Source organism: Annulohypoxylon truncatum (assembly GCF_022578515.1).
Source record: "Annulohypoxylon truncatum strain CBS 140777 unplaced genomic scaffold F4807scaffold_3, whole genome shotgun sequence".
Lineage (NCBI taxonomy): Eukaryota > Fungi > Ascomycota > Sordariomycetes > Xylariales > Hypoxylaceae > Annulohypoxylon > Annulohypoxylon truncatum.
This window is the reverse complement of record NW_025953789.1, coordinates 209,725-223,559: the sequence shown is the minus strand read 5'-3', so window position 1 is coordinate 223,559 and position 13,835 is coordinate 209,725. Positions and strand designations below refer to the sequence as shown.

General features: G+C 47.6%; 2 protein-coding genes across 2 annotated transcripts; both read right to left on the bottom strand.

Moving 5' to 3' along the window:
- Positions 1-8,506: 8,506 nt before the first annotated feature.
- F4807DRAFT_408588 (GroES-like protein) lies at positions 8,507-10,685 on the bottom strand. Its single transcript, XM_047996452.1, has one exon. The coding sequence runs from the start codon at positions 10,080-10,082 to the stop codon at positions 8,751-8,753; it is 1,332 nt and encodes a 443-aa protein (XP_047858173.1). The 5' UTR covers positions 10,083-10,685; the 3' UTR covers positions 8,507-8,750.
- F4807DRAFT_408586 (uncharacterized protein) lies at positions 10,643-12,783 on the bottom strand. The gene is made up of 2 exons (XM_047996451.1): positions 12,325-12,783; positions 10,643-12,113 (listed from the first exon to the last, which is right to left on the bottom strand). Exons 1-2 carry the CDS (start codon positions 12,503-12,505, stop codon positions 10,774-10,776), a joined length of 1,521 nt encoding a protein of 506 aa, XP_047858172.1. The 5' UTR covers positions 12,506-12,783; the 3' UTR covers positions 10,643-10,773.
- Positions 12,784-13,835: the final 1,052 nt, after the last annotated feature.

Genomic DNA, 13,835 nt, shown 5'->3' with positions numbered 1-13,835 from the left:
CGCGACGGCGAAACGGCTTAACCGTGCTTGTCGCCCCTCGCTTACATTGGCCAATCCGTCCGATCTTTTCTACATGACGATGCTGCACTCCCGGAAGCTGAGTCTGCAGTCTGCAAGTCTAGCAGAGATGCAAGCTACTACTATGCAGTACCTAGTACTCTTGGGTCCGCCTACTCATCATGGATTCTCTCTAGCTCTAGCTCTCCTTACTCTTCTCACCCTTAGTTTTTCTTTTCATCTTATGACGCTACACACTACATAGTAAAAGGATAGAAAAGGGGTAGAGTAAAAATGAATAGTTACACCACTAGAAACTAGATCTCTTAGAACTGCAACTTCTGAGGTCTGCCGAGAAATAGGGATGTAGATAGACAGGCGTATCTCTAACAATTTGTGGAGGTTTGACATCATTTCCGTCGCTTTGGTACCTAAACGCATGTTGCTTAGTGGTTTCATGCAAGTCAGCCATTCAGTCCTCAGAACCGATTGCACAGAACCATTGGGCCCCTTCATCAATGTAGATGCGACAGTATGCCTTTGACCCAAGAGAAGCAGATGGGTTGCTGCGAGTGTCATGTCTAGGTATGTATCTCTAACATATGGTCAACTAACATGTTGTAAAAGACAAACATGTAACTTATACCTACCTATTTAGACATAGTTGCCCTCCAGCCCTCCAAATTCCTCACTTCTCCTTCATGCAACTTATGGGCAAAGTGGGATGTAAAACCATTGGGTACAGGCTAGACACATGAATGCCCAATGATTAACTAGATACAATAGGAACAGGCTAGACTTGCAGTGGTTTGATGGACCAACGAATCAACGAACCAACGAACTGAAGAACACCAAGATCACCAGGGGAGACTGGGGAGAGAACCTAGCTCGAACCGACTACCGAAATAGCAAGGTATCAACCACTATAATTATATATTTCACTTTCTTCTACGTCAGAGGCGAATCCAATTTAGACTACACACTCCTAATCTACGATCCTATGCAGCCACATCGATTCACGTCATTTTTAGCTCTGACTGTACGATGACCAACGAGGGAACACGCAAAGGAATACACAGAGGCGTTGTTGGATTTAGTAAGCCGCTTACATACATACGTAGAATCATAGTCGGCCTCACGCCTCAGCTAAAACACACAATATAGCTCGAAACGGATTCAAAAGGAGAGAAAGGGGGTGAGGTGGAAGGGCAGAAGTGTAGGTAGGATCAAACTACTTCGTCAGTGTACCATCGGCCACGATACCAAGGAGCCTGATAATGTAGCAATTGATACCATTTCCTGCAGGGCTGATCCTCATCAGTCACTTCTCATGGCACCAGCAAAGTCGCTGACTACCAATCAAAAATGCCTACTCCAACAATGGCCTACAATTACCTATCCCCTCGCTACCGCCGAATTCCTCACAGCAATGTCCTTTAGACATACCTCGTAAGGGTTACCTCTTTCCCGGTTCAGCTCACCTCGAGATCAACTCTTCAGGTGAATTTCGCCGCGTAGGGTCCCTGTTCCCGTGGGATATAATACACATCTTATTCGATCCAATTTCAATTCCATTCGAACACAAACCGTTTCTGTCCGTTGCGGTGAGAGGCTGTTATACGAGACGAACAGAAAGAGAATAAATAGGATCCTCATCCTGCTCCACAGGATGATTTTCATAACTGCAATCCTTAGGAGGATTTTCACGCGCACAGTAGCGCGCATCTTTGATCATCCCGTAGGTTTATGTGCGTAGGAGATGTAGGTGAGATGCCTCTAGTCCAGGGACAGGCAAGGCAAGCCGCATAGCATTACCATCGTTCGTGGGGAAGAAATTCCAACCACGTGCTAGACAATTCCCGACCTTACTTTTCGAGTAACGGCGAGAAGAAGATCAACCGTTGATCTCGGGACTTGCAAAGCTCGGGCCTTGAAACAACTGCCTAATATCGACAGTGATGAAATACCAGAAAGGGATGGGGACGCGACTTTGGGACATGTGCGATTCGATTGGCGTCCCTATCGCTTAAATCGACTCGATACAACTACATCCACGAGTTCTGGCTGCAAATGGGGGAGGTAAGATACTGGAGTCTGGCCGTCGCAACAGCCCAGGCCCCTCTCTCTTGCAGGGTCAGGATTCGTGATAAGACGCCAGTGAAGCAACAAGGGCAAAGGAATTCTGCTGTTAAATTCAAGTTCCGAAGATCTGTATGTAGAGGTGAAGAATCGGCCTACACCTACACAGGTACGCTAACGCAGTTATTACCAAATACGTCGATAGCCTACGTCGACCTTCGAGGCCCTTAATCTTGCGCGCTACGACAGTGACGAACTGGGCTATGAGAAACCGCTCCACTCGGAATGCTACAAGGCCAGCTCTAGGTTACCTAGCCGACTCTGGAGCCCCTGCCCGAGTCACATACTATTGGTAAAACCCCCACGAGGTTAGAACCAACATCTTTTCGAATTGAGGTCAGAATCTGTTGAAGAACATTATTGCGACAGAACCAACACCAAAGACCTGGGTGTCGTATACCTATTACCTAGTAGTTAAGAATAGGTACCCGATGTCGCAGCTATTCAGGTACCAACGCCTACAAGCATGAAGCAAACGATATGTACCTAGATTTTCGTTAGTGTTATCCCCTAAAGCCGCGGCATCCTCCCGAGACAAGAACGGTGAGCTTAATAGCGTAGCCACACAAGGCGAGCAAAAACAAGGCAAATCCGGCAGGCATCTCCTTGTACAAACTAAAGGACGCCGTTGAGAAAAGTGGCACGATGGAAGAAACTTCTTGAAAGATGCTATTCCTCCCTCGTCAATGAATGCCTAGGTGGTGACCATGTTTGCTCGGAATAGGGCTCAACTGGGCTCAGTAGGGCTCTCGCCAGCGCTAGAGCAAGCCACAATCGACAGCCCTGAGAATACTGACAGGTAATATCCGCGCCTCAGGACCCCCAAGATCCAACCACCCGCCCGGGTCCCAAGTCCACCTGGGCATGATCTAGCAACCCTCCTGGCCAGATATGCCCGCGGCAGATCTCTGGGGAGCACAACAGGCGAAAAAAGAAAAGCCACGCCATGTCGTAGCATCGTTATAGAGTAGTCAATGACGTCGCGCATAAAATACTCCAGGCGACGCTCGCACGATGATGGCGTGGAAGCGAAAAGTCAGCAGACAGCAACGGCATTTGCGTCCCAGAGATCTAGAAGTGTCCCCGGGGTTTTGAGATCCCTCTTCACAGCGGTTGGTCAATCGGCAAGCAGTCCGGCATTGGGATTGCCCCACGGGCATTGATCGATTCACTCATCAATTCATCCATGAAACCGGATCACCAAAGCTCTATACAAGACGTTGAGGTCATCACTCTGGGTATCAAGAAACCAAATGTTCACGCAACTGGAAACTATAGCCTCTTCTTTCGACTCGGAATTTAAAGGCCTATCGCGTCAACTGGCGGCAAGGAGCAATTGCATGCCAAGCTACGGGACCACGCCAGAACCCTCACTCGGAATCCTTCCTTGCTACCCGTTATAGTGGAGGCGATCAAGACCTTCATCATCCTGGTTGATCTGATTTCCACATGGTCGGCTACCTCCTACATGGGTGAATTATCAGGCTACTATTCGCATTCGCATTTATATTCATGGCCGTGATCATGTACCCGAGACACATTGCTAAGCTACACTAGTTCCCTAGGAACATCAACGAAAAGATGCGCCTAATTCTTTGTTCGGTGTGTACTATACGTTAGGTCTATATTCTGTACAGCCGTCCACAATCTAGATCTACCAGACCTGCAACTCTGACGGGGCTACCGAAGAGCTAGTCAAGCCCCCGAAATCCTCCGGAGTATAAAAGATGAGATCGGTGAAGTCTTAGGGCATGTACGCTCCCGTCAATCCTCCCACCCAAGACCTTCCTCCCGGATCTACTCTCACGGCTTCCTCCGGGGAGAGGAGAGGAGAGGGGAGGAGGGGAGGAAATTCATGACGGCACAAAACACCGCTTGAGGAAGGTTAGGAAAGGAACCTTGCAGCAGCTCGCGCAGGACTCCACACACACGTGTGCGAGATATTCCCCGTCCAATGTTCTGCCCAACCAATCGCAGCGCTTCCTCCCAACGACATCAAGCTGCGGATAGCTTCAAGCATGCGCAAGTGACCATCTGATGCTATACTCCCCCTCCCATCGACAGCTTGTCTCAAACAAGTTTCTACCTAGGTATTAGGTAACATGTTGTCTTGCAAGTTACCTACCCAACCTACTTCCCTTCCTTACCTACCTAAAGGTACCTACCTAGACATCGTCAGACCGCATTAGAATCTCTAGCCCCGCCAAGATGCAACTTAACCGGCATACATAATCTCAACTTGGAAGTGACTGACTACCGTACAAAGATCCGCAGGGAACAATTAACCGTTAATTAACAGTTTATTTATGGTAAACGTTTGAGAATAGACAAATTACTGAGTAACTATAATTTTAAATAAATGTTTATATGCGTTTTTATATTTGATCCAAACTTAAACGTTTGAATATTTAATCGTTTATTTGAAGCTTGAGATGTACTTAAACGGGAAGGCCACGGGAGCTAACGGGAGTAGGTGTAACGTTGGGACTAATAGGTAAATAAATAGGTAAATAGGTTAGGTTAGGTTGAATCTATTTAGGCTAAGGAGGCCTTTTACGTCTATGAAATCTATAATTGCAGTATTAACTGTAATACCTACCTACCTACCTAAGGAGCCACGCAGTTGAGCCTCACAAGTACGTAAGCACTGCTGGCAAGTCAGTCTTGGAGATCCTGGAGTTCCTGAAGTTCCTGGCGTTCCTGGAGACGATCCTGGTGGGACCTAAGTAGGTAGGTAGGTAGGTAGGTAGGTAGGTAGGAAGGTAGGTTTTTGAAGACTTCTTCAAAGACTTTAAACCTTGGAGTACTTGAAGTTTTAAAGAAGAAGAAGGCATGTAAGTAGGTGGGTGGGAGCAAAGTCTTATATATAGAACTTGAAGGCAAGTAACACAATAAGATCAAAAGAGTTAGACTAGGACGATCGGAATGGCTACACACACCTTAGGATTAAAGGTCCAAAGTATTAAAATGGCTACACACACCTAAATTAGGAGGTAAACCAGGATAACTAAAATACTAGGATAGTTATATACACTTATTGAAGCTATTCCCAAGTAGAAACGGTTGTTAAAGTTAAACGTTTAAGAATATTTAACAATAAAGTACGAGTAATCGTTTAATATTATAAACGCTCGGATAAATAAATGTTAGATTAAGATAAACCATATATTTATAGTTCGAAAAATATAAACCGTAAATTAACGGTTAATTGTGTCCTGCAGGTCTTTGCTAAGTACTTATAGGACGAGACGAATATTGCAAAGGGACACTGCAGCTTGCCGTCTGCCGTTTGCCGCTAAGACCCAGATTCGAGATCTGCGGATCTTGCCGCACCGCCAGGGCAGATCAGGTTTAGGTATCCTATACTTCCCTACCTAAGGTACCAGCTATGCATAACGGACCTCAGGGTCGTCACATGGGCGTCGCAACTACCTACCTGCCTACCTGCCTGCCGGCTGAGAGGCCTTGCGCAAACGAGGAAGAAAGCTTCCCCTCCTCGCTAAGTGGCAATCTCGTGGGGCTGGGAGACACCGTTCCCATGACGTCCGTCCACCCACAGCTTTCTCTTCGGCAACGTGCTTGATAGGTTGTGGATCTTTTTGTCTGGTTGATTTGGATGGGAAGACCGGAGCCGCAGCATCTCAGATGTTCCAGGTTGGTCGGCGACTGGTGTTGGACCCTAAGATACATCCATAGATGTATGTGTCTTACCGGCCGCAAAAAGGTAATTTTCTGATGCTCCCAACCGTCTGTCTTGTGTAGCGCGGTTCCCCCTTGCTTGTGTCGTTGAAATCTAAGAGTCAACGTCAAGTTTAATATGCATAGGTACATTTCCATAGCCCATGTGAGACAGGCCGGGTGAGACAAAATCTGTGCTTCTTATTCGCTTGTATACGTTGCTTCGATAAGCTATGCTGTCAGAGCCCGATGTGTCGATGATCTATGATCTACTGGATACATCCCGCGACTTGCGTCAAATGCCTGCTTCCGAAAGTTACACATTCATGCATAGAGCTTTGCCGTGATGCAGCCTCCCACTCTGCTTCAGGCAGCAAAATAGGGTGGGCTGTAGGTGAGTCCTAAGCTGAACATCTGGAATTGTCACTGTCTTTTAAGTCTAGGTGCTATTTAGGAACAATTGATGTTGGCTTCACTAAAGGCTCCACTGATTTATGTTTCCCTTTGGAAATGTGCATGACATTCAACAACGCATACCGTTCATCCTGTTGCTATTCTTTTTTCCCCAGCCTCCCTTTTGATATATCTTACGGATAGCTGCTGCGTTTCCACTTCCCCCTCTCGCCATTGGGGCGATGAAGTTTTCTAGCCATCGCGAGGTGCTTAATGTGTTGACCCAAAACTGAGATTTTCACTGTGAGTTTACTTGGACATCAAGGTTTAAAGAATAGGCACGAACTGGCACATGAATCCAATCATATGGCTTCATCACAATATCAGGATAGCAAAAAGATTATGAATAAATATTACCCCTATTCCCCATTAACTTCATTCTCAACTATTGTACACGCCACTTACTATTTTCCACTCCTGTATATATACATTACAATTACAAAGCTCACCAATTCTTTCTTTTGCTATTCCATTGACTCTTCGCTCTCCGGTATTAATACCAACTTCTTTTTTCCATGTAGATAACTTCGCTGCCGATGACCTCGATGGTCATCATGTTATCCCGAGTCCTCCACCAGGACGGCAGGACTCGATGCTCCAGATCCTAACCGAAACTGGTGTTTCCGTATTCGAAACATCGTGTGTATTCGATAGGTGACAGCCATGAGCAAGTGTCTGGAAACCTAAAGTAAGAAACACTGAGAATGGCACCTGTGCTGGCGTTTTTATCGTCTCTCGCAAGACGCCCGTTCCCGCCCACAGCACAGATGTTCAGTGTCGACGAGGGGTTCATCACCGACGAACTCCTCGCAACTATACGATGCGCTGCCCGACGGAAAAATGACCCCGACGACCTTTGTTGTCTTCGTCTACGTCTTTCATTTCTGGTCGACATTCATCATTTCGAAATCAACATCTTCTACAGTATCGACGCCGCACCTCGCCACGTGGATATTAACCCATCTCCCGAGCGAGAGCTGCCTGGGGCGGTTGTTAAGGTTTAGTCCTAAGTTATGACGACTGTTTCCGGTATATTCCACCGGCCACCCTGTCCACTTAGTTAATTAGGGTTACCGTTGATCTACTCATACACCTCGCACGACGCACCAACTACATCTCACCGTCAACCTGCTATTATTTGCAATCAAGCAAGAGAGATGACATTCAGATTTCTCTGCAATTTTATATTATAAAGAGAAGCACCTATCGATTCTCTATCGCCTTTCCCAAAATTTACGCTCGACGGCGGCAGGACGCCCCCGCAAGCATCGCAGTAGATGTCTAAGCGTTCCTCTTTGTTCTGGAACCACATTCTACCGTTGCAGCGTTTATTGCCTTTCCCTATCCGTCGTAGCCTTTGCCAACCGTGTCCCGAGTCAGAAAATTACCTCTCTAGGTACTTAAGGGATGACTAATGCTCTTCATGGATTGGCGGTAGTAACGTCAATCCTTTCAAATCTACTATTCTTAATAGCGACTTTATATAAGTTATGAGATAATTCTAAATATTGAGCCACATTTTCCATTAACAGTTTGGATAAATATCTGAGAAGAAGGCGGTTGTATAACATCGCCGCCACCGGCAGTTATTAACTTCTAGAAACCGAGCAGAGCAATCTACTTACCTAAGTATACCCAGGCTATAGCTTATTGGCAACTATAATGGCTTGGCTTTAATTAACTGGAAGCACTTTGCCCCTATAGTCTTTGGGAATATTGGCAAAGTTCCCTTTGGCAATCCTTGGAGTTGGATTTCTTGGTTGTTTTGGATGGCATTAGCAGAACCTTAGGTGGATGTGTTGCATATGGATGCACCCATTCGTGGTATAAAACCTTCTGTAATGTATTCTGCACTGTTGACAATCTTCAAAACTTAGTAATATACTACTTTATAGCCCTGGTCAAAACATTGTTAATAAAAGGAACGCGAGGTGAAATATCTGACTATCTACCTCCCTATATTCATCAAGTCGCGAAATTATATTTTGCTTTCCCAATCCCCGAATGTTGATAACAGGTAGTATTTTGTTGACAGACTCGCACGGAGGGAAATTACGACTTGAGCTTTATTTCGTCGTTGGTGTGGTCGGGGCTCGCATTGTAGGCAGATGTTTACCCCTTTAGTCGTAAGCGTGACAACCTCTTCGACAATTACCTACGCTGCCTCGCCTCTTGCCCACGACGGCTGTCTGAGGAGAAGGTTAAAAATGGTATCTGGATGGTATCTCTGCGTCTTGTGCGTAGCTAATTTGAGATGATATTGGAAGTGATAATCTTCCGGTGAAAAGGCGAGTTCAACTGACTCTCCTAGTAGTCATAGTATATGTTCCTAGTATGGATCGATTCTAAGAGGTATTTGGATAGGCCGCCAAAATCTCACGATTCCCTATCTCGTACGTAGGTTCAAACTCTAGGTAATATTACAACATACACACTGGCGATGTTAACCCTTTTATAGCAACTAAAGCCATCAACACGGCGCCTTACACCCACCCCCTCCTCCTATCCTCCTCAACCTGCTCCCTATCAATCACCACCACCGCCTTCCCCCTAATCTTCCCACTCCGCACCAACTCCAAGACCTCATCAATCTTCTCCAGTCCCTCAAACACCGTAGTCTCTATCCTAAACCCCCCTCTCATCCCCTCCCCCTCCCCTTCCGCTTCTCCTTTCTCTTTCTCTTTCCCCTCCTCCTTTCCTGCCTCATCCTTTTCTCGTCTCCTCCGTCCCTCCCTCTTCACCTCCGCAATAAACCCAACCATATCCCTACTCTCCCCCGGCGAACAAAGCAAGCTTCCCCTAACCCTCACATCCCTAAACACCACCTCGCGAAACGGCAGCGCCACAACCTCCGGCTGCGCAATCTGCACCAACGTACCATGCATCCTCGTCGCCGCGGCCGCCAACGCCGTCGCCCCTCCGGCATCCGCAAGCACAATCGACGCGTGCGCCCCCTTTTCCCCCTTCCCTCCCATAGTAGTAGTAATAACCCGTCTTACCTCCGCCACAACCTCATCTTTCGACTTCCCCCTCGCGTCAACCACCGCGTCCGCACCCGCGTCCCGCGTAACGCTTAACCCCTCATCGCGCGCGTCGACGCCGACGACCCTAGCGCCCCTTCCTTTCGCGAACTGAACAGCTAGATGTCCCAGCCCGCCTCCGGACCCGACGATAAGCAACCATTCGCCCCTTCGCGCACCATCGACGGCGAGTCGGACGCCGCGCCACGCCGTGCGTCCCGCGCACGCGAGCGGCGCGGCTTCGACGAAGGACAGTTCGGGTGGTAAGGTTGTGGTGAACCGCTCGTCGACGCGGACGTACTCCGCGAAACACCCGTCGATGTGGACGCCTACGTGGCCTTGGGTGTGTGCGCAGTACTGTTCGAAGCCTGTTTCAGTTTCCCCTTCACTCCCTTCCCCTTCCCTTTCCTCTCCCCCCTCTTCTTCATCTCCTTCCTCACCAACACAGTCCCCGCACCTCCCACAAGGCCCCAAAGGCAGTCCACACATAACCCTATCCCCGACCCCAAACCCCCTCACTCCCTCCCCAACCCGAACCACCGTTCCGGCGCCCTCATGCGATGCCGTGGCCGGGATCCGCGTCCTGAAGACGCCAGCGGCGACCATGCCGTCCGTGTGGCAGTAGCTCGCCGCCGCGACTTTGACGAGCAGTTCGCGGGGGCCGAGGGCGGTGGGGACGGGGACGGAGGAGGTTAGGGTGTAGGGTTCGTTGAAGGAGGTTATTTGGAGGGCTTTCATGTGCGTTGGTAGGGGTGAAAGTTCTGCGGGTGAGGGTGAGGGTGAGGGGGGTGTCATGGTGGGCTGGTATTTGTGGTGTTTGTGGTGTGAACGCTAGTATTAGGGGGGGTTGAGCGAGGTTAAGACTGTGTTGGGGATGGATCAACTTCGAATGTCTTGAGAAAGTATGATAGATACCTATGCCGTACGCGAATATAAACCAAGGGCCAAATGAGATGATTAGATAGAGATAATCGACGAATAAATGCAAATAAATATACGTATGTGTGAAATCTAATGGATCTTAAACAAAGCGATTCAACAGCCACAGGAATCGGGGATTGAGGGGCGTCAAACGCTAGGCGAATAGTAACGTCATCGCAAGTTTATCAGTCGATCGCCGACGTCGACATCGGCGTTGGGGTAACGGCAGACTCCTTGTACATATCCCATGGTAGCTAACGTTGCATTTACGGGATACCATACGACGCCGCCGAATCGAAAAGAGCAAACTAAACTGTATAGGTACAAATTTATTAATCAGTATCGGTAGTTTTGCTGAGTATATCAGAAACTCACCCTGTAACAACCTCGCGACAACAAACGAAACATTTCACATACTAGCATCGCTGTAAGCGTAAAATTAACAGTTTTATATTTTGATCGTACAATTATATAAATCACAAATCGCAAGGGACATAACACGGCACAAATCCAACGGGATAAAACAATGATATATCCATCGCGATCCTCCGGGCCGCCATTGCCGTCAACCCTTTAAGAACCCTCGCTGGGCGTTTCTCGCTTGCTCTGTACTATACGCGTCCAGCTTGACGGCTACGAGTACGCATTCGATCGCGCTCTTCCCGTTCCTCGAGCCTTGTATCCGGAGCCTCCACTGTCCCGTCTTGACTATCCACTCGTCCGCTATATGGCCTGATAAGTCTATTCGCCTCCTCTTCCTCGACGGTCCGTAGAAGCCGCCTATGCTGGAGATGGGCGAATCTTGTCCTCCGCCATGCCCTATTGATGACGACGCCGACATCGCTGTAGTCATTTCTTCAATTTCTGTGTAGTTGGTGTATGTTTTGCCGTCGAGGATGATATGCGTCTCAGGCTCGATTACTACTCGAACGAGATCCTCGCTCAACGGGGTGTTCCCTGGTGTCGCTGGTTGGCTGCTGGCCCCACCCGACGCCATCAAAAGTCCCAAAGGTTGGGTAGTTGGCGGAAGATTGAGTTTCGTAGCTATTACCTCAAATAGCCTCGCAACGCGGACTTTGACCTGGCCGAAGAATTCTGCTCGCATGACGTTTAGATGCATCTTCGTATTCTCACCTCCGATTTCTAAGATAAGTTCGTGATGCTTGTCGTCCTCATACGGCCGCATGTAGTTAACCCATCCAGAGACAGGTTCCGCACCGCTACCTGGAGTTGTAACATCCGTGACAATCGAAATACCAGATTTGAGAATATCTTCCAACCTAAGAGTAATTTCATATCGCCGCCGAGATAGATTATAATTTATATGGTGTGGGATCAACTTCTGTTCCACTCCCTTAAAATTGAAGTATCGGCAGTCGCGGAGGAGGGAAGCGCGATGCTCCTCATCGCGAATATGCACCGGGTATCCTCGCAAAAGGTGCAATAACTCATAAAAAGTATCAGCAGACCGGTTCGGGACAGACGGCGGCATAATAGAAGGCGGCCTAATTAAATTCTCCCGGTCGAGTCCGGGAAATATCTCATCTCGCGATGAGAAGAAAACGCCGAAGCCCAAAGAAAAGAAGTTAGGTGAGTTGCCGGGTCCGGTGAATATGTCGCGTGGGATCTGGAATTCGCGGTGACCAATAGAAATGAAGATAGACTCTTCGTAGAGCTGCGACATCAGCTTGGGTAACGTATAAAACTGGGCATCAGCGAAGAGGCGCACAAAGTGCGTCCCATCTCGCGGGGAGACATGATAGCCTTGTAAATGAAGGGAGATATCCCTGAAAGTAATTGGATCCCGATCTATGTAGAGGGTCCGTATAGCGGTTGATATATCTTCACCACTTTCTTCGGCCTTCTTAATTTGGCACTGGAAATATTGTGAAAAATAAGATGGAGCTGAAAAGCAATGTCAGCAAAATGTCTCTTAAAAAGATGACGTGTCCCCATTCAAGACATATGTGAATGAGAATTGAATGTGCACTTTTGACTTGGCGAGTGTATAGGTTAAGGCTTCGTTGAGCTGACATCATCTGCCTAAAATAAGGGGTTGAGGTTGAGAGAGTAAGAGAGGATGGGCTCATAGGCTCATGGGCTTATGGGTGCTCACCGTCGGATGAGAGAGAAGCGCCGGAAAGTTTAAAAAGTTCAGTGCCAATTTGAATGGGGAAAACGCGTTCGTGTGGTAATATCCTTGGGATTTTAGAGATTAATTCGGGGTCTGATGGCGGAAGATGGAAGGCGTCGCGACCCTTGCTGGTCTCACTCGAATTTCTAGACGTGTTGTTCATTGTTGATGATGATGCGATCTATGGCCGAGCACACGAGACTTGACATGGTCGCCTGTTAATGCGCCCCGGCTACTAGACTCATCCTAGTGGGAATAACCGAGCGCGCACTGTCAAAGTCATGATAGAGTAACTAATATCTCGGTATGGAATATCGTATATCGTATATTATCGGGTTAAGTAAGTCCTAAGTCGATGCTGATTAAACACGAAGTTGTAAGCGGCTGAGGGTATTTAAACTTTTAAGCTTTTGAAGATTGAAGAGAGTACGGAGATTTGCAATCGTTTTGAAATCAATGCTTTTCCAATGGGCTTCCGTTCTTTCCTACCCAAGGTTACATAAGGCGCCCCGGTTGCCATCCATGTTCCGCACGTGAGGCGGTGCATATACAACCTCTCCAAAGAATTTATTGGTTTCTCTAGTGGCTAACATGCACTAAGATGTGGCTGAACATCCACTACGGCTATATCGAGTAAGGCCGACACATGGGCGCTAATCTCCCATCGGAAGGTTGCATGGGGGTGTTTTTATTTTTATATCTTGCTTCTAGAGCTATCCTTGATTTCTTCGGTTGTTCTAAGCCTTACCTAACTTCAACATTCACATTACGATATAATTATTTGTATATTAGGCATGTATCTTCATCCCACCATAGTAACCTACATCTACCAGTACCGAGGTTCAAGGTTTAAAGTCTAGGAGCCGGAGTGATATCTGGTTGATCTCGATCCATCGGGATCTAATTCTACCGAATCTCGAAAGTCCATTGCTCATCTTGCCTGACGCCATCTTAGTCTTTAGTCTAAACGCCAACCGTTATAATTAGTTTTGCGAAGTTGCGAAGTTGCGAAGTAGCGAATCCGAAAACTTCAGATCGGATGGTGCGGTCTCTCGCGTTGCGAGCACGGTTAGAGAAGTGCCGCCAGGTTTCTCTTCTAAACTGACGCGTATCTTCGTCATACGCACAACAGTATCATTGCACACCTGGATGAGGCTACTCGACCATTTCAGGTGGGAGTCTGTGCTTGAATAGGTAACTACCTCGTCATTGGCCCACGGAATCCTCGGAGTTAATGTAAAGACTAAGTACACGCCGAATATTCTCAGTTCAACATCTCAGTGACAAAGCGACATACCTGAGAGAATTCCCGACTTCGTAGAGGAGCATGCGTGTGCGACACGCGTTGCTACTTAGCTATCTTAATTACCTAGGTGAAACTAGATTTCCGAATCTCTGTGAAAGTCGGTGGTTCGGCAATTAACCTAAGGTAATAGTTCGCGAAACGCTAACCTGAAGTTATCTTAAGCCGCAAGCAAACAATATTTATTGAT

Excerpts from the sequence above, each read along its gene's own strand:
- F4807DRAFT_408588 (XM_047996452.1), bottom strand. The coding sequence starts at position 10,082 with ATGACACCCCCCTCACCCTCACCCTCACCCGCAGAACTTTCACCCCTA.
- F4807DRAFT_408586 (XM_047996451.1), bottom strand. The coding sequence starts at position 12,505 with ATGAACAACACGTCTAGAAATTCGAGTGAGACCAGCAAGGGTCGCGAC. Across the intron at positions 12,114-12,324 it reads CGCTTCTCTCTCATCCGACG|CTCCATCTTATTTTTCACAA; the intron begins GTGAGCACCCAT and ends ATTGCTTTTCAG.